General features: G+C 36.8%; 2 protein-coding genes across 2 annotated transcripts; one reads left to right on the top strand and one right to left on the bottom strand.

Moving 5' to 3' along the window:
- Positions 1 to 7042: 7042 nt before the first annotated feature.
- On the top strand, positions 7043 to 15350 carry LOC106081095 (ryncolin-1). Its single transcript, XM_013242823.2, has 6 exons — positions 7043 to 7116; positions 7180 to 7226; positions 7289 to 7311; positions 11376 to 11421; positions 11492 to 12052; positions 15179 to 15350. Exons 1-6 carry the CDS (start codon positions 7084 to 7086, stop codon positions 15300 to 15302), a joined length of 834 nt encoding a protein of 277 aa, XP_013098277.2. The 5' UTR covers positions 7043 to 7083; the 3' UTR covers positions 15303 to 15350.
- Positions 15351 to 15684: 334 nt separating this feature from the next.
- Positions 15685 to 22436, bottom strand: LOC106081090 (ryncolin-4). Its single transcript, XM_059363026.1, has 6 exons — positions 22316 to 22436; positions 22198 to 22250; positions 19583 to 19611; positions 19474 to 19519; positions 15939 to 16490; positions 15685 to 15871 (listed from the first exon to the last, which is right to left on the bottom strand). Exons 1-6 carry the CDS (start codon positions 22400 to 22402, stop codon positions 15754 to 15756), a joined length of 885 nt encoding a protein of 294 aa, XP_059219009.1. The 5' UTR covers positions 22403 to 22436; the 3' UTR covers positions 15685 to 15753.
- Between the last annotated feature and the right edge of the window lie 3827 nt (positions 22437 to 26263).

Here is a 26263-nt window from a genome sequence, read left to right as displayed (position 1 = left end):
ATTGTCCGATGTCGCCGAAAATGGAAACAGTGAGTTTTGTTAGGCCCTACAACATCCTTCTTCAATTTGGATTAGATCGGTCCATATTTGGATATAGCTGCCATATAGACCGATCTCTCGATTTAAGGTTTTGGGCCCACAAAAGGCGCATTTATTGTCCTATGTCGCCAAAATTTGGGACAGCGAGTTGTGTTAAACCCTTCGACATCCTTCTTAAATTTGGCTCAGATCGGTCCAGATTTGGATATAGCTGCCATATAGACCAAATCTCTCGATTTAAGGTTTTTTGGGACTATAAAGGTGCATTTATTGTCTGATGTCGCCGAAATTTGGAACAGTGAGTTAGGTAAAGCCCCTCGACATATTTTTGCAATTTGGCCTAGATTGAATAAGATTTGCATATAGCTTCCATATAGACCGATCTTTCGATTTAAGGTTTTTTGGTCCCATAAAGGTGCATTTATTGTCCGATGTCGCCTAAATTTGGGACAGTGAGTTGTGTTATGCCCTACGACACCATTCTTCAATTTGCCTCAGATTGGTCTGCATTTGGATATAGCTGCCATATAGGCCGGATCTGTCGATTTAAGGTTTTATGTCCATAAAAGGCGCATTTATAATCCGATTTCACTGAAATTTGACACAGTGACTTATGTTAGGCTTTTCGACATCCGTGTCCTATATGGTTCAGATCGATTTATTTTTAGATGTAGCTACTAAAGAGACCAATAGTATGTTATACACAATGCAACAAGACTTGTACTTATTATTATTTGATCCATATCGAAACATATTTCGATTAAGCTGCTATGGGGCATAAGGTATGCATTTTTCATTGGATTTTGATGAAAGGTGGTTTACATAGGTACCCGAGGTGGTGGGTATACAAAGTTCGGCCCGACCGAACTAAACGCCTTTTTACTTGTTGACCCTTCAAAAGACATTTTCTATGACATCCAATAGTTATTTCAAAAATGGTTCAAATAAGTTAATAACCTGTTAGAGCACCCATACAAGCCTATTTCTGGATTTGACTTTTTGAGCTTTTAAAGAACACAGCTTTAATACAAATGGGTTGAAATTTTTGCACAAAGACTTCTGCCATGACCTACAATGATAACCATGCAACAAACTTCACAAAATCAATATAAGATTTAGCCCTGCCAAACTTAACACTCGTTTACTTGTTTGAAGTTAATTTGTCCTTAAAACTAGCCCTCCACTAAACTTAAAAAGGTTTTTATGATACAGGCAAGCAACAACTTCATATAATCATATCATTTATAAAACATATTCCCCTGAGTTATACAGCATTCTATTAGACTCTCAACCGCATACGTAGCATAAATACTTATCTCAAACACAATATTAAGAAAAATATCAAAAAATATATAAACACATTTGGAAAAAAAAGACTTAAACTTATGTTGTGTTATGTATATGTATTATAGTAGTTATAAAAAAATATCAAAAACAAAAATCTCTATCCATAGCTTCGCTTTTTTTATGCAATATCACATTTAATTAATTGTAAATACGTTCATTGATTAGCCACCTTAAGTTCTAAGAGTTATATGTAAGAATTTTCCATACAACAAATGCATTTTCGAAACGTACCCAAAACGTTTACCCATATTACAGTTTGTACAAAGTATTGTAGATGAAATGATATAAAAACAATCTTAGAGTACATATTTATGTATTTTTTTTATTAGTTTTTAAGCCATCTTAAGTAGAAATAAGGCAACACAAAGGAAGTGCCTTATATGCTGCAAAAGCTTGACTATGGCCCTCTCATTGGTCTCCGAAGCTAAGCAGTGTTAGTTATTAGTTAGTGTTTTTAGTATACATATATGGTAAATAGAAAATATTGTAATATTATAAAATGTATATTTAAATTAAGTTCAAATTAAAAAAAAAAAAAAACAAAAACATAAAATTAAATATATGTATTCCAATAAAATAAAATTTAAATAGAAAATGTCACAGGTGTTTCTTAATGTTGTAGGTGGTTAGAAAAATATCCTTTTGCTTCTTCGTCCACATCGCCCCGGGGGAAGAATGATGTCACAGCTTTCTCAATTGCATTTGAATGCGTAAAGAAATTCGTCATTACAAAATCAAACGAGTCTTGTGAGAGTGAACTGCTGTTGGACACCAAGGATGAGACAAATGCAACAGTGTTGGAAAATTTTAATCGGTAGATCGTTTTTTATGGCAGCGTTTTCAAAACATGCACCGATTTGCCCCATTTACAATCTCAACTGACCTGCACTAATAGGAAGTATTTTGCAAAGTTTCAAGCACCTAGCTTTACTCCTTCGTAAGTAAGCGTGCTTTCGACATACAGACAGACGAACAGACATAAGCTAAGAATGTTAAGACGAGATAAGTTATACGGAATGACGATGTTAGTATATCCCCATCCTATGGTGGAGGCTATAAAAATGAAGATTCACAGATAAAAATCATTTTGAAAAGCAACAACTTTTGTCGCAAAATCAACGACGAAATTTGTTAATTTTCCTGCAACAATTTATTTTGAATCTCTTTCGACATACAGAGAGGCGAACAGACATAGGCTAAGAATGTTAAGACGAGATAAGTTATACGGAATGACGATGCTACTATATATCCCCATCCTATGGTGGAGGCTATAAAAATTAAGATTCACAGATAAAAATCATTTTGAAAAGCAACAACTTTTGTCGCAAAATCAACGACGAAATTTGTTAATTTTCCTGCAACAATTTATTTCGAATCTCTTTCGACATACAGAGAGGCGAACAGACATAGGCTAAGAATGTTAAGACGAGATAAGTTATACGGAATGACAATATTAGTATATTCCCATCCTATGGTGAGGAGTATAAAAATAAAGATTCACAGATAAAAATAATTTTGAAAACCAACAACTTTTGTCGCAAAATCAACGACGAAATTTGTTAATTTTCCTGCAACAATTTATTTCGAATCTCTTTCGACATACAGACAGGCGAACAGACACAGGTGAACAGACACAGGCTTAGAATGTTAAGACGAGATAAGTTATACGGAATGACGATGTTAGTATATCCCCATCCTATGGTGGATGTTATAAACATTAAGATTCACAGATAAAAACAATTTTGAAAAGCAACAACTTTTGTCGCAAAATCAACGACGAAATTTGTTAATTTTTCTGCAACAATTTATTTCGAATCTCTTTCGAGATACAGAGAGGCGAACAGACATAGACTAAGAATGTAAAGACAAGATAAGTTATACGGAATGACGATGTTAGTATATCCCCATCCTATGGTGGAGGGTATAAAAATGAAAATTCACAGATAAAAATAATTTTGAAAAGCAACAACTTTTGTCGCAAAATCAACGACGAAATTTGTTAATTTTTCTGCAACAATTTATATCGAATCTCAAACACCCGAAGAAAAAAGTTGTTATTGAAAGGCATCCGCCTTGCAAGCTAACATAAAACAACAGCAACAATATTATTCGAAAGCAAAACAAACAAGTTAAAAGTCATTAAGTTCGGCCGGGCCGAACTTTGGATACCCACCACCTCTGGTATGTATGTAAATAAGCTTTCATCAAAATCCGGTAAAAATTGCATACCTTATGCGATTTGTTCCAAATAGCCACTGCGGCTATGAGACTTAAGGGCGATGGAAGAATGGATTGAGGATGGGAGCAGCTCATACCATCGCGGTATAATCGAGGCGACAATAGGAAACCTGGATGGAATAGAAGAGGTTTCCAATCGGATAATTGAGATGGCACTTGAGGTCGAATGCGAGACAGTGCTGCCGGAGGCACAGTCTTTGATTGAGGGAACCCTAGTATTGTCATCTGGAAGATAATGATGCACGGATGGATCAAAGCTAGAGGACAGGGTGGGCCTGGGGGTTTACATTGAGAACTCAGGGACTGAGATGTGCTTTGGACTGGCTGACCATAATACGGTCCTGCAGGCGGAAATCCTGGGGATCACGGAATGCTTGAAGTGGTGTGGTGCTAACGCAAGGAAGTCGAGTGTGAACATCTTTACCGACAGTAAAATTGGCCATAAAGGCAATAACAACCAGGACGGTAAGGTCACGAACAGTCTTGAAGTGTAAGAAGGAGATTAACGCCTTCTCTGAGGATGGGAAATCCGCATCGTTTGATTGCCGGGCCATAACGGAGTTAGGGGAAATGAAAGGGCAGACGATTTGGCGGTGAAGGCCAGAGGACTGCCGTCAATAAACTTGATTAGTCCAACGCCTTTCGGGTCGACGCAGTCCGAGTTAAGGAAGTGGGCGACGAATGCGCATGCAACATTGTGGAACAGCGAAACGGTCGGTAGGATGGCGAAAATCCTATGGGGGGATTCAGATCGTGAGAAAACGAGGCTATTATTGAAAGGAAGCAAGAAGGAGGTCAGCAAAGCTATTGGTATCACAACGGGATACATAGGACTGCGAGCTCACTCATATATAAAATAGGTGCGGCAAGTGATAGCATGCCGAGACACTAGAGGGCGCAATTTTTATCCAATTTTGCTGAACAACAACTGTGCTTGGTATGGTTTTATCGGTCCATAGCCTGATATAGCTGCCATATAAATCGATCTGGGATCTTGACTTCTTGACCCGCTAGAGTTCTCAGTTCTCATCCGATTTGGCTGAGATTTTGCATGAGGTGTTTTGTTATGATTTCCAATAATTATGCTAAGTATGGCGCAAATCGGTACATAACCTGATATAGCTGCCATATAAACCGATCTGGGATCTTGACTTCTTGAGCCTCTAGAGGGCGCTATTCTCATCCGATTTAGCAGAAACTTTGTACAACGGCTTCTCCCATAACCTTCAATATGCGTGTCCAATATGGTCTGATTCAATCTATAGCCCGATATAGATCCTATGTAAACTGATCTCCCGATTTTGCTTCTTGAGCTCCTACAAGGCGCAATGAACCAACTTAAGTTCATGTCTGAAAACAATGAAGGATTTTGTAAGTTGCACGGAATTCCTAACATAAAATTTTCTTTTTTTTAGAGGTTACTTTATAGTTTTTAGAGCGCACAACAAGCCGATTGCTGGCTTAGGTGTATATCCATAGTGGCATGGGATGGATTAATATCTGCACCTTCTTTTCAACGTAACCTAACCTGACCTACTTGTTATACCCGTCCATCAGTCTGTCTGTCTGTGGAAAGAACTCTAACTAAAGAAGGAGTAAAGCTAGGCGTTTAAAATTTTCCACAAATACTTGTCACTGTACTGTAGGTCGATTGGGATTGTAAATGGGCATATCGGCCATATTTTGATATAGCTGTCATATAAACCGATCTTGGGTCTTGACTTCTTGAGCCTCTAGAGGTCGCAATTCTTATCCGATTTGGCTGAAATTATGCACAATGACATCTATTATGGACAAAGACTGCAACATACCACCCAATTATGGCCAGAATCGGTCCATAAATTTTTATGAATAATCCTTTGTTCGCCTATAAAGAGATACCGGACACAGCAGTTGAGAAATGCGATCCATGGCAGAGGGTATATAAGTTACGGCCCAGACGAATTTAGCACGTTTTTATTTGGTTTAGCTCACTATCTTGCAAACTGATTTCCAATGAAATTTTAAATTTATGATGGCTTACCCATGCGGTGATAGCGTTGACGAAAATAAAAAAAAACTGTAAAGATTTTAAAGCAATGAAAATGTTTTATAATTCAATCACTTGTGTTGGCCTAGCTAGAAACAAGAAGATTTATTGGAATGTATGAAGTGGAACTTCTGATTGATGTTTTTATACCCACCACCATAGGATAGGGGGTATATTCATTTAGTCATTGCATTTGCAACAAATCGAAATATCAATTTTCGACCCTACAAAATGCACATATTTCGGATCGTCGTAAAATTCTTAGATGATTTAACCATGTTCGTGTGTCTGTCTGTCCGTCCGCCGTCACTCTACAGCCTTCAGAAATTGAGATATTGAGTTGAAATTTGGCACAGATACCTCTTCTTGATGCACACTGGTTAAGTTCTTGAACGGGCCAAATCGGACCATATTCGGATATAGCTGCCATATAGACCGATCTGCCGACATAGGGTCTGAAGCCCATTAAAAAATTTATTTATTAACCGATTTCGCTGAAATTTGAAACAGTAAGTCTTTATTCCCAAAATCCGACCTAAATATGGCTCAGATCGGACTATATTTGGATATAGCTGCCATATAGACCGATCTCCCGAAAAAGGGTCTAATGCCCCTAAATGCTTTATTTTTTTATCACATTTCGCTGAAATTTTAAACAATGAGTTGCTTGAAGCCTCCTGGCATCCGACTCAAATATGGTTCAGATTGGACTATATTTAGATATAGCTGCCATATAGACCGATCGGCCGATAAAGGGTCTGAAGCCCCTAAATGCTTTATTTTTTTATCAGATTTCGCTGAAATTTTAAACAATGAGTTGCTTGAAGCCTCCTTGCATCCGACTCAAATATGGTTCAGATCAGACTATATTTAGATATTGCTGTCATATGGACCGATCTGCCGATAAAGGGTCTGGAGCCCATAAAAGCTTTATTTATTACCCGATTCCGCTGAAATTTGAAACATTGAGTAGTTTAAGGCCTTCAAACATCTGACCTAAATATGGTTCAGATCGGACTACATATAGATATAGCTGCCATATAGACCGATCTGCCGATATAGGGTCTGAAACCCATAAAAGCTTTATTTGTTACCCGATTTCGCTGAAATTTGAAATAGTGAGTTATTTTAAGCCTCCCGATATCAGACCTTAATATGGTTCATATATGCATCTAGTATTAGGGTTATAATAAAATAAAATGATTGTTATATCCTTGGTGGTGGGTATCCAAAGTTCGGTTCGGCCGAACTTAATACGTTTTTACTTGTTTTTATTGGCCTTACCATTTCTATTGAAAGTTTTTTTTTCCCCTATAAATACCGCTAGCGGTTATCTAATGCGAAATCAGTTGCACATTAACACCTGCAGTATGCGCACCGACAAGTTTCTTTTATTAACTGTGGCACTTGCATTACAATGCATTTGTCCAATGGCGGCGGATTTTCCGGAAGAGGAAAATGAGGTAATATAACTAAAAATTTTCGATTTATGATTTACCTACATATAAAATTTTTTCCTATTGCAGACATATTGGGGTAATATAAGCGAAATTGACCTAAACACAAGAGCAAGGTATGCAAATAATTTCTACGAAATTGGATGAAGATTGATTAATTACAGATCTTACTTTGCAGTGACTTTGAAGTGAATAAAGCAGGTAATAGTTTAATAAATAACCATAATTTTAATACAAAAGTTAGGGTGCAGGCATTTTTCTGAAACAATTTCAGTGAAATCGGATTATAAATGCGCCATTTATGGGGCCAAGATATCGGTCTATATGGCAGCTATATTCAAATCTGGACCAATTTGGGTCAAGTTGCAGAAAAACGTCGAAGAGCCTAATCCAACTCACTATACCAAATTTTGGCGAAATCGGATAATAAATGCGCCTTTTATGGCCCCAAAACCTTAAATCGAGAGATCAGTCTATATGGCAGCTATATCCAAATCTGGACCGAACTTGACCAAATTAAAGAAGGACGTCGAGTGGCCTAACGCAACTCACTGTCCCAAATTTCAGCGACATTGGACAATAAATGCGCCTTTTATGAGCGCAAGACCTTAAATCGAAAGATCGGTCTATATGGCAGCTATATCGAAGCGCCTTATACAACTCACTGGCACAATCGGATAATAAATGTGGCTTTCATGGGCCTAAGATTCAAAATCGGCGGGTCCGTCTATATGGCAGCTATATCCAAATCTGAACCTATCTGGGCCTAATTGAAGAAGGATGTCGAACTGCCGAACACAACTCACTATCCCAAATATCCCCTATCGATCTGAGTATACAGTATTGAAGATAATGGCAAAAAATTCGGTTTAGTGCAACTGCTATGTTTTTCCTTCAAAAAACAAGCCCAAAATCGCATAATCAATATCCGAAATATGCAAAAAAATCAACGTGAGTTTGAAATTGCTGTAACATCCTTACACCTGACAATTTTTCAGGCACCGTTAGATTTGTGACAAAAATCCCTTTCCGTAGAGGTGTTACATGGAGCGATACTGTTAAGGTTGCTATGGAAAACATAGCAAAAACCAATTTATTTTGGGCGAAAAAATTCAAAGTCGTTTTCAAGGCCAACAACGCTGTAACTCCTTCATTTTTTCCAAAATTTTTAGGCATTCCGCAGTTCGAAATTCGAAGACGATTCGTAAAGTGAACAGAATTACTTGGAATTTCACATTTTATTTTTTTTGCATTTTTTTAGGAAAGGCTAACCCCTTATGAAAATTTTCAATTTTTGATGCGAAAAAATTTTTCGACTTGAGTATACAGTATTGAAGATAAACGCAAAAAACTCGCTTTAGTGCAACTCCTATGTTTTTCCTCCAAAAAACGAGCTCAAAATCGCATAATCAATATCCGAAAAATGCAAAAAAAATCAACGTGAGTTTGAAATTGCTGTAACATCCTTAGTTTTGCGAACTTCAAAATTCTGAGCACACCGTTGGATTCGTGAAGAAAATCTCTTTCCGTAATGGTGCTGGATGAAGCAATACTCTCTTCTATTTCCTTGAAAACTTTACGAGTATTGCTTCAAAATCGCATAATTGATATCGAAAAATTCAAAAAAACCAACGTGAGTTTGCAACTGCTGTAACTTCCCCAGTTTTGCGAACCTGACAATTTTTCAGGCACCGTTGGATTTGTGACAAAAATCCCTTTCCGTAGAGGTGCTACATGAAGCGATACTGTTAAGGTTGCTATGGAAAACATAGCAAAAACCAATTTATTTTGGGCGTAAAAATTCAAAGTCGTTTTCAAGGCCAACAACGCTGTAACTCCTTCATTTTTTCGAATTTCGGAAATTTTTAAGCATTCCGCAGTTCGAAATTCGAAGACGATTCGAAAAGTGAACAGAATTACTTGGAATTTCACATTTTATTTCTTTTTGCATTTTTTCAGGAAAGGTTAACTAACCCCTTATGAAAATTTTCAATTTTTGATGTGAAAAAATTTTTCGAGTTGAGTATACAGTATTGAAGATAATGGCAAAAAATTCGGTTTAGTGCAACTCCTATGTTTTTCCTTCAAGAAACAAGCCCAAAATCGCATAATCAATATCCGAAAATCCAAAAAAATCAACGTGAGTTTGAAATTGCTGTAACATCTTTAGTTTTGCGAACTTCGTGAAGAAAATCTCTTTCCGTAATGGTGCTGGATAAAGCAATACTCTCTTCTATTTCCATGAAAACTTTATGAGTATTGCTTCAAAATCGCACAATTTATATCCAAGCGAGAGTCATAAGGAAATGTATCCTGCCAAATTTCGAGAGAATCGGATAACAAATGACCATTTTATTGCATTATTACTGCAAATTGGACGAAAATATATATGGGAGCTATGTCTGAATCTGAACCGATTTCAAGCAAACTTTACAGATATTGTAAAAGTCGTCGATGAAAGAGTTGTACAAAGTTTTGGCAAGATTGGTCAACAAATCCGCTTGCAGGGGCTCTAGGAGTGAAAATAGGTATATATATATAGATGAGAGCTATATCTAAATCTGAACCGATTTATATGAAATTCACCAGTAATGTCGAAAGTCGTAAGAAAATTCTTCCTTCCAAATTTGGAGAATATCGGTTAACAAATGATCATTTTATTGCATTATTACTGCAAATCGGACGAAAATATATATGAGAGCTATATCTCAATCTGAACCGATTTCTATAAAATTGACTCGTTATATCGAAAGTCATAAGAAAATCCTTCCTTTTGAATTTCGAGAGAATCGGTTAACAAATGATCATTTTATTGCGTTATTACTGCAAATCGGACGAAAATATATATGGGAGCTATATCTAAATCTGAACCGATTTCTATGAAATTCACCAGTAATGTCGAGAGTCATAAGAAAATCCTTCCTTCCAAATTTCGAGAGTATAGGTTAACAATTGATGATTTTATTGCATTATTACTGCAAATCGGACGAAAATATATATGGGAGCTATATCTAAATCTGAACCGATTTCTATAAAATTGACTCGTTATATCGAGAGTCATAAGAAAATCCTTCCTGCTGAATTTCGAGAGAATCGGTTAACAAATGATCATTTTATTGCGTTATTACTGCAAATCGGACGAAAATATATATCTAAATCTGAACCGATTTCTATGAAATTCACCAGTAATGTCGAGAGTCATAAGAAAATCCTTCCTTCCAAATTTCGAGAGTATAGGTTAACAAATGATGATTTTATTGCATTATTACTGCAAATCGGACGAAAATATATATGGGAGCTATATCTAAATCTGAACCGATTTCTATAGAATTCACTAGTATTATCGAGAGTCATAAGAAAATCATTCCTGCTCAATATCGAGAGAATCGGTTAATAAATGATCATTTTATTGCATTATTACTGCAAATCGGACGAACATATATATGGGAGTTATATCTAAATCTGAACCGATTTCGAGCAACCCTCTCAGATATAGTGGTAGTTGTCGGGGAAAGCGCTGCACAAAATGTTGGGAAGATTGGTCAATAAATGCGCTCGCAGTGGCTCTAGGAGTGAGAATCGGGCGATATATATAAATGAGAGCTATATCTAAATCTGAAACGATTTCAAGCAAACTTTACAGATATTGTATGAGTCATCGAGGAAAGCGTTGTACAAAGTTTTGGCAAGATTGGTCAATAAATGCGCTTGCAGTGGCTCTAGGAGTGAAAATCGGGCGATATATATAAAGGAGAGCTATATCTAAATCTGAACCGATTTCTATGAAACTCGCCAGTAATGTCGAGAGTCATAAGAGAATCCTTCCCGCCAAGTTTCGAAAGAATCGGTTAACAAATCACCATTTTATTGCATGATTGCTGCAAATCGGACGAACATATATATGGGAGCTATATCTAAATCTGAAGCGATTTTTTCCAATTTCAATGGGCTTTGTCTCTAGGTCGAAAAACATGCCTGTACCAAATTTGAAGACGATCGGATAAAAATTGCGACCTGTAGTTTGTACACAAATTAACATGGACCGACAGACAAACAGACGGACATAGCTAAATCGAATCAGAAAGTGATTCTGATTCCATCGGTATACTTATCAATGGGTCTATCTCTCTTGCTTCTGAATGTTACAAACAAATGCACTAAGTTATATACCTGTACCACAGTAGTGGTGTAGGGTATAATTAACAATTCAAAAAAAAATAACTCAGAAAAATTTTTTATATCAATGTTTTCCATTTTATTCACAGCCACTGACATATTCGATATCCGAGTTGATTCTTTGCCCAAAGAATGGTAAGAAAGCAAAAAAAAACTCTCTAATCAAGTATTTTCCTATTTAAGCGATTAACATTTTCCTTTATAGTCAACATTTGGCAATAGCCAGTAGTTGCTCTGAGGTCACTGAATGTACCAAGCGCAGTGGTTACTACAACGTCACAGTACTCGTAGAAGGTTACCCAAAATCTTACCTAGTGGAGTGTGATGCCCATACAGATGATGGTGGCTGGACGGTGATACAAAGACGCCAGGATGGTTCCGTTGATTTCTATAGACCTTGGAATGATTACAAATATGGTTTTGGCGATATCGAGGGGGAATTCTTTATTGGTCTGGAGAAGCTGTATGCTTTAACCAACTTCCATGGCCCCCAGGAGCTCTTGATTTTAATGGAAAATGTTACCCTGACCCCGGAAAATAGAATAATTTCCGCTCATGCCAAATATAACTCGTTTGCCATTGGTTGTGAAACTGAGAAGTATGTACTGAAGCGAATTGGTAAATATTCAGGAACAGCTGGAGATTCGTTACAATATCATGTTGGCTATAAATTTACGACAAAGGATCAAGACAATGATAGTCGTCCTGGTGAGAATTGTGCCATTACATACTCCGGAGCTTGGTGGTATAAAAATTGCTATCAAAGGTAATAACAAGTGTTTCTATGTTTCATTCCTTTATACCCACCACCATAGAAGGGGGGTATACTAATCTAGCCATTCCGTTTGCAACACCTCAAAATATTAATCTAGGACCCCATAAAGTTTATATATTTTTGATCGTATCGAAATTCTGATTCGAACTAGCCATGTCCGTCCATCCGTCTGTCGATATCACGATAGCGGTCGAACGCGTAGAGCTGGAGGCTTTCCATAGCTACTTTATATTGACGAAGGTCGTTGGGAATATCCAATGGGCCATATAGATTCAGATTTGGATATATTGTAGTTCCCGTATAAACCAATCTCCCGATTTGATTTCCTGAGCCCCTGGAAGCCTCAATTTTCATCCCATTTGGCTGAAAGTTTGCATGTTGTATTCTATTATGACTTCCAACAACTGTGCCAAGTACGATCCAAATCGCTCAAGAACCTGATATAGCTCCCATATACACCAATCTCCCGATTTGACTTCCTGAGCCCCTGGAAGCCTCAATTTTCATCCCATTTGGCTGAAATTTTGCATGTGGTGTTCTGTTGTGACTTCCAACAATGGAGCTAAGTATGGTCCACATCGGTCAAGAACCTGATATAGCTTCCATATAAACCGATCTGCCGATTTGACTTCTTGAGCCCCTGTAAGCCGCAATTTTTATCCGATTTGGCTGAAATTTTGTACATAGTGTTATGTTGTTACTCCCAATAACGGAGCCAAGTATGGCTCACATCGGTCAAGAACATGATATAGTTCCCATATGAACCGATCTCCCGATTTTACTTCTTGAGCCCCTGAAAACCCCAATTTTTATCCGATTTGGCTGAAATTTGGTACATGGTGTTCTGTTATGATTTTCAACAACGGAGCCAAGTATGGTCCACATCGGTCAAGAACCTGATATAGCTTCCATATAAACCGATCTCCCGATTTGACTTCTTGAGCCCCTGGAACCCGCAATGTTGATCCGATTTGGCTGAAATTTGGTACATGGTGTTCTGTTATGATTTTCAACAACGGAGCCAAGTATGGTCCACATCGGTCAAGAACCTGATATAGCTTCCATATAAACCGATCTCCCGATTTGACTTCTTGAGCCCCTGGAACTCGCAATTTTGATCCGATTTGGCTGAAATTTCATATGTGCTGTCATATTATGGCTTCCAACAACAGAGCCAAGTACGGTTCAAATCGGTCTATAACCTGATATAGCTCCCATATAAACCGATCTCCCGATTTGATTTCTTGGGCCCCTGGAAGCCGCAATTTTCATCCGATTTGGATAAAATTTTACATGTGGTGTTTTGTTATGACTCCCAATAACGGAGCCAAGTATGGTTCACATCGGTCAAGAACCTGATATAGCTCCCATATAAACCGATCTCCTGATTTGACAGCTTTAGCTCTTACAAGCCGCAATTTTTATTCCATTTGGCTTAAATTTTGCACATAGTATTCTGTTATGACTTCCAACAACGGAGCCAAGTATGGTCCACATCGGTCAAGAACCTGATATAGCTTCCATATGAACCGATCTCCCGATTTTACTTCTTGAGATCCTGAAAACCCCAATTTTTATCCGATTTGGCTGAAATTTGGTACATGGTGTTCTGTTATGATTTTCAACAACGGAGCCAGGTATGGTCCACATCGGTCAAGAACCTGATATAGCTTCCATATGAACCGATCTCCCGATTTTACTTCTTGAGATCCTGAAAACCCCAATTTTTATCCGATTTGGCTGAAATTTGGTACATGGTGTTCTGTTATGATTTTCAACAACGGAGCCAGGTATGGTCCACATCGGTCAAGAACCTGATATAGCTTCCATATAAACCGATCTCCCGATTTGACTTCTTGAGCCCCTGGAACCCGCAATTTTGATCCGATTTGGCTGAAATTTTGTACATGGTATTATGTTGTTACTCCCAATAACGGAGCCAAGTATGGTTCACATCGGTCAAGAACATGATATAGTTCCCATATGAACCGATCTCCCGATTTTACTTCTTGAGATCCTGAAAACCCCAATTTTTATCCGATTTGGCTGAAATTTGGTACATGGTGTTCTGTTATGATTTTCAACAACGGAGCCATGTATGGTTCAAATCGGTCTGTAACCTGATTTAGCTCTTATATAAACCGATCTCCCGATATGATTTCTTGGGCCCCTGGAAGCCGCAATTCTCATCCGATTTGGCTGAAATTTCATATGTGGTGTCATATTATGACTTCCAACAACAGAGCCAAGTACGGTTCAAATCGGTCTATAACCTGATATAGCTCCCATATAAACCGATCTCCCGATTTGATTTCTTGAGCCCCTGGAAGCTTCAATTTTCATCCGATTTGGCTGAAATTGTGCACACAGTATTCTGTTATGACTCCTAACAATTGTGCCAAGTACAGTTCAAATCGGTTAAGAACCTGATATAGCTTCCATATAAACCGATCTTCCAATTTGACTTCCTGAGCCCCTGGAAGCCTCAATTTTTATCCCATTTGGCTGAAAGTTTGCACATAGGGTTCTATTATGACTTCTAACGACGGAGCCAAGTATGGTCCACATCGGTCAAGAACCTGATATAGCTTCCATGTAAACCGATCTCCCGATTTGACTTCTTGAGCCCCTGGAAGCCTCCACTTTCATCTGATTTGGCTTAAATTTTGCACATAGTATTCTGTTATGACCTCCAACAACGGAGCCAAGTATGGTCCACATCGGTCAAGAACCTGATATAGCTCCCATATAAACCAATCTCCCGATTTGATTTCTCATGCCCCTGGAGGCCTCAATTTTCATCCGATCCGAAATTTTGAACATAGTATACTGTTATGATTCCCATATAAACCGATCTCCCAATTCGACTTCTTAATCTCTTACAAGACTCGATTTTTATCCGATTTAGCTGAAATTTTGCATATAGTGTTCTGTTATGACTCTCAACAACTGCACCAAATAAGGTCCAATTCAGTCTATAACTAGATATAGCTCCCATATTTTAGTTGAATCCATGGTAGTGGGTTCCCAAGATTCGAACCGGCCCAACATAGCACGTTTTTACTTGTTTATCATTTTTTATTATTTTTTTTTTTTTTTTTGTATTTAATTTCCCAGCAATCTGAATGGCATCTATGGCTCAAAGGATAATATACTAAGTGGCATTAATTGGAAAACCTGGATGGGCTACAATGCATCATTGAACTATGTGCAAATGATGATACGCCGAAGAAGGATTTAAATGACTTCCTTACTCAGATTAAATTTTTCCAATAAAGAAATCGTTTCTAAAAAATTTCGTTTGTTTTTTTTTATTTAAGACACAGTTCAATAACAAACATAAGGAAATCAAGTTTTAGCGGTCGCGTTGGCTGAATCAATCAAAATACAACTCACTGTGTCAAACTTAAGTGAAATCGGTTAAAAAATGCTCCTTTATCCAAATATAGAACGATCTGAACCATATTCAGTTTGTTCTACATTTCAACTCTGAATACTTTGGCACTCATATGCTGCAAAGTTTTTCCTCGACTTAAATTGCATTTCAATCCGAGACCTCTGCATACCCATTCCAAGTGGAACATCTAGTTCACTCATGATAAGATCTTTTCATATCATCATAATTTCTTTTATAGTCTCAATTTATTCATGTAGTTACTCATACATCCATCTCTTAAGCTACTTATACCAACTTAGACTCTATAACGACGAATCATCATCTTAACAGTCTTTATGTATTTTCCACCCAAATGGAAGCCAGTCCAAAAAAGGCCGGTAGTGTCGGTTTTGCCAAAAAGTCCATTTAAATCGCTGTAAAACAGAACATCCAATCAAACCATTCAACATAACCTAGAGCAACATATCGCAATACACTTACCTCACGCGATTATTCTTATACCACCAGGCACTGGAGTAGGTTATAGCCATATTGGGATTTGTGTTGCCATTATCTTTATCCATAGTGGAAAATTTACCGCCCACATGGGCCTGTAATGAGTCACCTGCCGTTCCGGTATATCTGCCAACTCTTTTCAGTTCGAAACTTTCGGTGTTATTACCCACGGCAAAAGAACTGTATTTGGCATAACTTGTGGTGGCATCATTTCTTTCGAATAGAATCATCATTTCTTGGCGACCATCGAAATTTGTCAAGGCATGCAATTTGTCCATGCCTAGAAAGTATTCGCCTTCAATTTCACCAAATCCTTCGCGATATTGAGACCATGTGCGAAAGAAACTCTGTGAGCCATCTAAACGTCGTTGGAACACCAACCAATCGCCACCATCGTTGTGCGCATCACATTCCACCAAGAAGGAATTATTGCCAATGGCATTTAATTTGATGTAATAATAACCGCTACGACGGGTACAGGCTGTTGCTTCGGCACAATTTTTTGGCACCGGAGAAGGCGAGGAAGAGTTTGTTTTGCTGCAAAAAAAAAAAACATTAGATAGTCCCGACAAAATTTTGTGGAACAAAAGAGTTTCTGATGAAAATTTCGATATATATGAAAATTGAATGAAAATTTTCTATAGAAAATGTTGTCCGACAAAATTTTCTATAGAAAATGTGGTCCAACAAAAATTTTCTATAGAAAATGTTGTCCGACAAAATTTTCTATTGAAAATGTTGTCCGACAAAAATTTTCTATAGAAAATGTTGTCCAACAAAAATTTTCTATAGAAAATGTTGTCCAACAAAAATTTTCTATAGAAAATGTTGTCCAACAAAAATTTTCTATAGAAAATGTTGTCCAACAAAAATTTTCTATAGAAAATGTTGTCCAACAAAAATTTTCTATAGAAAATGTTGTCCGACAAAATTTTCTATAGAAAATGTTGTCCGACAAAATTTTCTATAGAAAATGTTGTGCGACAAAATTTTCTATAGAAAATGTTGTCCGACAAAATTTTCTATAGAAAATGTTGTGCGACAAAATTTTCTATAGAAAATGTTGTCCGACAAAATTTTCTATAGAAAATGTTGTCCGACAAAATTTTCTATAGAAAATGTTGTCCGACAAAATTTTCTATAGAAAATGTTGTCCAACAAAAATTTTCATAGAAAATGTTGTCCAACAAAAATTTTCTATAGAAAATGTTGTCCAACAAAAATTTTCTATAGAAAATGTTGTCCGACAAAATTTTCTATAGAAAACGTTGTCCAACAAAAATTTTCTATAGAAAATGTTGTCCAACAAAAATTTTCTATAGAAAATGTTGTCCAACAAAAATTTTCTATAGAAAATGTTGTCCGACAAAATTTTCTATAGAAAACGTTGTCCGACAAAATTTTCTATAGAAAATGTTGTCCGACAAAATTTTCTATAGAAAATGTTGTCCGACAAAATTTTCTATAGAAAATGTTGTCCGACAAAATTTTCTATAGAAAATGTTGTCCGACAAAATTTTCTATAGAAAATGTTGTCCGACAAAATTTTCTATAGAAAATGTTGTCCGACAAAATTTTCTATAGAAAATGTTGTCCGACAAAATTTTCTATAGAAAATGTTGTCCGACAAAATTTTCTATAGAAAATGTTGTCCGACAAAATTTTCTATAGAAAATGTTGTCCGACAAAATTTTCTATAGAAAATGTTGTCCGACAAAATTTTCTATAGAAAATGTTGTCCGACAAAATTTTCTATAGAAAATGTTGTCCGACAAAATTTTCTATAGAAAATGTTGTCCGACAAAATTTTCTATAGAAAATGTTGTCCGACAAAATTTTCTATAGAAAATGTTGTCCGACAAAATTTTCTATAGAAAATGTTGTCCGACAAAATTTTCTATAGAAAATGTTGTCCGACAAAATTTTCTATAGAAAATGTTGTCCGACAAAATTTTCTATAGAAAATGTTGTCCGACAAAATTTTCTATAGAAAATGTTGTCCGACAAAATTTTCTATAGAAAATGTTGTCCGACAAAATTTTCTATAGAAAATGTTGTCCGACAAAATTTTCTATAGAAAATGTTGTCCGACAAAATTTTCTATAGAAAATGTTGTCCAACAAAAATTTCTATAGAAAATGTTGTCCGACAAAATTTTCTATAGAAAATGTTGTCCGACAAAATTTTCTATAGAAAATGTTGTCCGACAAAATTTTCTATAGAAAATGTTGTCCGACAAAATTTTCTATAGAAAATGTTGTCCAACAAAAATTTTCTATAGAAAATGTTGTCCGACAAAATTTTCTATAGAAAATGTTGTCCGACAAAATTTTCTATAGAAAATGTTGTCCGACAAAATTTTCTATAGAAAATGTTGTCCGACAAAATTTTCTATAGAAAATGTTGTCCGACAAAATTTTCTATAGAAAATGTTGTCCGACAAAATTTTCTATAGAAAATGTTGTCCGACAAAATTTTCTATAGAAAATGTTGTCCGACAAAATTTTCTATAGAAAATGTTGTCCGACAAAATTTTCTATAGAAAATGTTGTCCGACAAAATTTTCTAAGAAAATGTTGTCCGACAAAATTTTCTATAGAAAATGTTGTCCGACAAAATTTTCTATAGAAAATGTTGTCCGACAAAATTTTCTATAGAAAATGTTGTCCGACAAAATTTTCTATAGAAAATGTTGTCCGACAAAATTTTCTATAGAAAATGTTGTCCGACAAAATTTTCTATAGAAAATGTTGTCCGACAAAATTTTCTATAGAAAATGTTGTCCGACAAAATTTTCTATAGAAAATGTTGTCCGACAAAATTTTCTATAGAAAATGTTGTCCGACAAAATTTTCTATAGAAAATGTTGTCCGACAAAATTTTCTATAGAAAATGTTGTCCGACAAAATTTTCTATAGAAAATGTTGTCCGACAAAATTTTCTATAGAAAATGTTGTCCGACAAAATTTTCTATAGAAAATGTTGTCCGACAAAATTTTCTATAGAAAATGTTGTCCGACAAAATTTTCTATAGAAAATGTTGTCCGACAAAATTTTCTATAGAAAATGTTGTCCGACAAAATTTTCTATAGAAAATGTTGTCCGACAAAATTTTCTATAGAAAATGTTGTCCGACAAAATTTTCTATAGAAAATGTTGTCCGACAAAATTTTCTATAGAAAATGTTGTCCGACAAAATTTTCTATTGAAAATGTTGTCCGACAAAATTTTCTATAGAAAATGTTGTCCGACAAAATTTTCTATAGAATAGGTGGTCCGACAAAATTTTCTATAGAAAATGTTGTCCGACAAAATTTTCTATAGAAAATGTTGTCCGACAAAATTTTCTATAGAATAGGTGGTCCGACAAAATTTTCTATAGAAAATGTTGTCCGACAAAAATTTTCTATAGAAAATGTTGTCCAACAAAAATTTTTTATAGAAAACATTTTCTATAGAAAAGCCTAGTCCAACGAGATTTTCTTTAGTCTGACAAAATGTTTTATTTACTTTAACTTACCAGTGGCTGGGCATATCATCAAAACGTTCATCGAAAATCGGCATTTCTAAATGAAATGAAAGAGTTCCATGAAACATGTTGGTACAATGTTTAAAAAAATTTGTCTTACCATTATTTTTGTCATCAAATAATTGCATTCTGTAAATAAAAACAATCACAAATAAATAAAAATATTCTCATATAAAATTTGTAGTCCAACTGTAAGGATTTATCATAACCATCATCATAGAATATGGGAAATATTAACGCCAGTACCCTCGGTCACTTGTCCGTAGTAAAATTTTTTAGCAATACTTTTTTTTTTAAACAGCAAAAAATTTTTTTTAAATATTTGAAAAAAATGTTTCAATTTATTTAATAAGCCACTATGATTCTAAAACAAAAAAAAAATATTTTCTCAATATTTTATGACCATTTAGCGTAATAAAACAGTCAAAAAAGTTGGCTTATCGCCATAAGATTATTTCTATACACTTTACCAGAGGAAGGGGGTATACTAATTTTGTCATTCAGTTTATAACACCTCGAAATATTTGTCTAAGGCCCCTTAAAGTATGGATATTATTGATCGTCATGCTATTTTCAGTCGATCTAGCCATGCTCGTCCGTCTGTCGCAAGCACGCTACCTTTCAAAGGAGTAAAGCTAGGCGCACAAATACTTCTTATTAGTGTAGGTCAGTTTCGATTGTAAATGGGCCATATCGGTCCATGTTTTGATATAGCTGCCATATTAACCGATCTTTGATCATGACTTCTTGAGCCACTAAAGGGCGCAATTCTCATACGATTTGACTGAAATTTGCCGCGAAGTGTTTTCGTTTGACTTCCAATAACTGTGATAAGTATGGTTGAAATCGGTCCATAACCTAATATAGCTGCCATATAAACCGATCTTGGATCTTGACTTCTTGAGCCACTAGAGGGTGCAATTCTTATCCGATTTGGTTGAAATTTTTCATTTAGTGTTTCGTTACGACTTCCACGAACTGTGCCGAGTATGGTTCAAATCGGTCTATAACCTGATATAACTGCCATATAAACCGATTTTGGATTTTGACTTTTTGAGCCACTAGAGGGCGCAATTCTCATCCGATTGCCTGAAATTTTCCATAGAGTGTTTTGTTATGACCTCCAACAGGTGTGCTAAGTATGATTTAAATTGGTACATAACCTGATATATTGTAGCTGCCATATAAACCGATCTTGGATCTTGAATTCTTATTCCGCTAGAGGTCTCAATTTTTATCCGATTTATCTGCAATTTGGCACGAAGTGTTCTGTTTTGACTTCCAACAACTGTGCTAAGTATGGTTGAAATCGTTTCATAACCTGACATAGCTGCCATATAAACCGATCTTGGATCTTGAATTCTTACTCCTCTAGAGGTCTCAATTCTCATTCGATTTAGCTGCAATTTGGCACGAAGTGTTCTGTTTTGACTTTCAACAACTGTGCTAAGTATGGTTGAAATCGGTCCATAACCTGATGTGGCTGCCACAGAAACCGATTTTGGATGTTGACTTCTTGAGCCACTAGAGGGCGCAATTCTCATCCGATTTTGCTGAAATTTTGAATGATGTGTATCATTATGACATCCAACAACTGTGCCGAGTATGATTGCAACCGGTTTATAACCTGATATAGCTGCCATATAAACAAAATCTATCGACGGTCTAAATATCCAGCAGTCAGAGGGCATGAAGATTCAATTTAATGTCCATTGATCAAAACATGTATTCGAAGTGTCGAAGTAAGCATACAAATGCTAAGGCTTTCTTAAGCGACGTAAGAAAAATTTCACTCCCTCTGATCTTCTTTATATCCGCACAATGTACATCAGACCGAAGATGGAATATAACTTGCATATAGGGGTAGGAGCTCCTAAATCATCCCTGGAGCAGCTAGACCCTGTTCAGAGGCGGGCATTGTTGTTAATTGAAGATGGTAGGTTATCCAACTCTATTGTTTCCCTTGAACATCATTGAAATGTGGGTTGTGTTGCACTGTTCTATCGATTCTTCCACGATGTGGGTTCTTTAGAAATCAGTCTTCTGATTCCTGCCTTGAGGTTATTTGTCAGAAATACAAGATTTTCTAGAAGCTCGCACCGGTTTGTAATCGAATGGCCAGCTGATCGGACCTTGCACTACCGAGAGAATTCTTTTTTTGCAAGGAATGATGATGTCGGATGATGTCTTTCCCGCTTCTTACGATAACCAGAAATTCAAAACAAATGTCAATAAACACTACTCCCACCTTAACTATCCACTCCAACGCAAGGCACTGCATATATAGGGGATATCCCCTGAGTGTTGGTTGACTGCAAAAAGTTGGTCTTTAATCAGATACAGCTGCCATATAAACCGTTCTCCTAATTTGAACTCTTGACCCCCTAGACGCCGCGATTTTCAACCGGCCTCCAGAAGTTTTAATTTTTGTCTGATTTGGCAGAAATTTGATATGTTTGAGCAGACTCTTTGGTGGTGGATTTCCAAGATTCGGCCCGGCCAGAACTAAGCACATTTTTACTTGTCCAATACATAAATCTGAAACTTAGTTCCCAAGGAAACGTTGGATCTGATCTTAAAGAAGTTACTATAAATTATTGTACTGAGATTCTCAGAGATATTTTCTATGTAAAAGGGACACTTGATATAAGGAAAATAAAAATATTAAATAAACAATCCCAGTTTAGAGATTCAAACTCATTCAAGACTTCTTACCCCAACTGCATCAGTTCTGCATCTTCCGTCAGGTCAAAAACGTCATCATTTTCCTGCAAAAAATAAAAGTCCCTTACTATTTTCTTTATCCATAATAAGGCAATACACCAATATTTACCTCTTCCGTAAAATCCTTGGGCCAAGGATTGGCAGAAGTCAAATAAATGCTGCAGATTGCAATAGCGATAATCAATAGTCCCTTCATCGTTCTCCAGTGGCTACAAGTAACTAATTCTCCATTCAATAACTAACTGTTATTTATGTTACAGTTTTATTTTTTTTTTTTATTTAAATTTTCATTCATGATAAGGGCAACAGGTGCTTGACAAATGATAAGAACCGCCAAGATACTATCAAATAAATTTCATAAGAAAACCTCATAAATAAGAGTATGACTAATTTTGGAGTGATATTTTGCAAAGTTAACGGGTATTCCCATGAGAGATTAGGTAAAATAGTAGTGTTTTCGACTTTCGACAAGCAAACAAAAACAAAAACGTTTGAGACATTTTTACGAAAAACAAAATACTTTTAATACCAAGATTTTCCTTTGTTGTAACTATGCAACGTTTCGCATCAACATATCATACATTTGCCATAAACATAGTATTAGCGAATGTACCAAACTTTGTTTATTGTAAACCCTTTTGCAACTCCTCCTACGGTAAAAGTGTCTTTCTTTTGTTGTAAAACCAAAATCTCTTTAATGGCAAAAGTATATCGATAGCCGCAAACGATTATTCGTTTACCGGACCCATATTTTTCCTCCTGTGTCTTGCCTACTAGAGAGAGACAGTGAGAGAGAGAGAGAGAGAGAGGGAGAGAGGGTGTTAATCTAAGAGTTTAGACCAGTGACCGATAAAAAGTGATGCGCGTATGGTAAATTCGGAAATTGACAAATTTTAAAGTTTTGCCATAGGTACGTTCAATGACAAAAATCATTAAAGCCACAAGGAAGGCTTTTTTTCCCTACACCAAGACTGTGGTACAGAGTATTATAACTTAGTGCATTTCTTCGTAACACCCAAAAGGAAGAGAGATAGACCCATTGATAAGTATACGGATCGACCCAGAATCACTTTCTGATTCGATTTAGCCATGTCCGTCTGTCTGTCCGTCTGTTAGTCTGCCTGTCCATGTTAATTTGTGTACAAACTACAGGTCGCAATTTTCATCAGATCGTCTTCAAATTTGGTAAGGGCATGCTTTTCGGCCTAGAGACGAAGCCTATTGAAATAGGAAAAAATCGGTTCAAATTTGGATGTAGCTCCCATATATATGTTCGTCCGATCTGCAGTAATACTGCAATAAAATGATCATTTGTTAAACAATTCTCTCGAAATTTAGCAGATAGGATTGCCTTATGATTTTCAATATTACTGCTGATTTTCATAGAAATCGGTTCAGATTTGCATATAGCTCCCATATATATGTTCGTCTGATTTGCAGTAATACTGCAATAAAATGGTCATTTGTTAACCGATTAAATTTGGTACCAAGGATTTCCTCTTGACTCTCGACGTTGCTGGTGAATTTCCTAGAAATCGGTTTAGATTTAGATATAGCTGTCATATATGTATATTGCCCGATTTTCATTCCTAGAACCACTGCAAGCGCAATTATTGACCAAACTTGCCTAAATTTTGTACAACGCTATCCTCGACGACTACCACAACATCTAAAAGTTCGGTCGGAATCGAGTCAGATTAAGATATATTGTAGCTCCCATATGTATGTTTGTCCGATTTTGAGAAATATTGCAATAAAGGGCTTATTTGTAAACCGATTCTCTCGAAATTTGCTTTGCTCGAAATTTGATAAGGGGATTTTAATAACCTATCTGAAAACATCCGCCGAGGTCCATCAAAATTGGTTCAGAACTAGATATAGCTCCCACTTTGTATTTATAGGGTAGGTGTAGGGTATTATAAAGTCGGCACCGCTATTCCACAATATTGCATGCGCATTCGTCGCCCACTCCCTTAACTAGGACTGCGTCCAGCCGAAAGGCTTCGGATTAACCTAGTCATAAGCGGACATGCTTAACTCTGCGCTACGGTGGGCTCCGGTGGAAATATCCAGAGCCACAAACTTACTCTCACCAAACTGGTGGATTGAGCAACTCTAACATTCAGACAGAAATGCCATGAGGTCGCCCATAGAGCGATTTCTGCGGAACCCATTTAGGTCATTGGACTATAAATAACTCCCAATCTGGTGATTTACCATGTTTTCCATAACCTTTGAGAGAGCGGAGCATATCGCAGTTGGTCGGTAATTCGCAGGGTTGTTCGCCTCAACCTTCTTGGGTATTGACGTCCACAACCTTCCAACGCGCCGTGAAGACTCCCGCACGGTAGGCAAGGTTGAAAAGGTTGCATTATGGACGAGCAAGTGTCGATGAACACCTGCGCAAGACAAGTGTTGATATGCCATCCGGGGCCGGTGATTTATTAACGTCGAGGTTCTCAAGAACCCTTTTAACTCTAACATTTCGAAAATATATCTGGGGCATGACTTCAGATACATTTTCGATTAAGGGAAGTGTTTAGTAGCTATCCGGCAGGGAAGAGTTTCCTGCAAATATATCAGCCAACAGGTTAGCCATATCAACCGGGTCAGTGAACGTTTGATCATCCCTAACAAGAGTTGGGATAGATGAGGAACTACGCTTTGTCCGTTTCACGAACAACCAAAAGCTCTTACTTTTTTGTATAGAAGCAAGACCCTTAGGCGCTGATCGTAAAGAAATTTTTCGCTCCTAAGCACTTTGGCACACGAAGATTTTGCCTGCTTGCGCAGCAGTTCAGTAATGCCATTTTTATCCAAGCACCAGTTCCTGAATGCCACCTCTTTCGACCTGACAGCTTCTCAGCATGTTTGGTTAAACCAACTTTTGTCGTCTGATTTAGCCGTTTAGTCTTAACTGGAAAAAATGTCCTCATTCCATTTACAATTATCTTCTCAATCATTTCAGCAGTAGCATTTATATCATCAACTAGAGAACATAGTTTCCAAAGAAAATGCTGAAAGAATCTGTTTAAGTTCAAACGATTGGCTTGTTTCTTTCTCTACCCGCCTCATTTGAGCTTGTTCACATAGCTGGACGTAGAGGGAGGAGCTCTTATAGTTTTCCTACAACCTGCCATGGAGCCTGTTTACTAGCTCGGATCGTAGGGGGATTCTTACCACTCGGGGAAATTCCTCTACAACCTCTCCCTGACCTTGTTCGCTCAGCCGGACTGTATTAAGATTTATTAAGAGCACTTTCTCTCTCTACAACTCTTTGGGAGCGTGTTCGCCTAGTTCGGATGTAGAGAGAGAGAGAGAGGGAGACTTCCAATATCTAAACGACGCCTTCAAGCAACTTTAGTGCTTCTTCCCAAAACTCTCGCAATTTGAGTCTCACACCGCAGACATCGCGCATCTCTCACCCTTTGTCTTTAAGGTAACTATCGCCTGTGTTGAAATATCACACACTAATGAGACAACCCTTTGTTTGAAGAAACAAGTAAAAGCGTACTAAGTTCGGCCGGCTCGAATCTTATACACCCTCCACCATGGATCGCATTTGTCGAGTTCTTTTCCCGGTGTCTCTTTTTAGGCAAACAAAGTAAAAGAAAGGATAAAAAACAAGTTATGGTCTGATTCGGACCATAATGGAATGAATGTTGGAGACCACAGTAGAAGTCTTTGTGTAAAATTTCAGCCAAATCAAATAAGGATTTCGCCTTAATGGGGAGGCGTATTAGTTTATAGACCGATTCAGACCATAATTGGGACGTATGTTGAAGGTCATGTAAGAAGCCGTTGTACAAAATTTCAGCCAAATCGGATAAGAATTGCGTCCTCTAGTGGCTCAAGACGTCAAGACCCCAGATCGGTTTATATGACAGCTATATCAGGCTATGGACCGATTTGAATCATACTTGGCATAGTTGTTGGAAGTCATTACGAAACATGTCTTGCAAAATTTGAGCGAAATCGGATAGGAATTGCGCCTTCTAGAGGCTCAAGAAGTCAAAACCCCAGATCGGTTTATATGACAGCTATATCAGGTTATGGA

The sequence above is a fragment of the Stomoxys calcitrans genome, chromosome 2 (genome assembly GCF_963082655.1).
Source record: "Stomoxys calcitrans chromosome 2, idStoCalc2.1, whole genome shotgun sequence".
NCBI classification, from domain to species: Eukaryota; Metazoa; Arthropoda; class Insecta; order Diptera; family Muscidae; genus Stomoxys; species Stomoxys calcitrans.
This window is presented reverse-complemented; position numbering and strand designations above follow the sequence as displayed.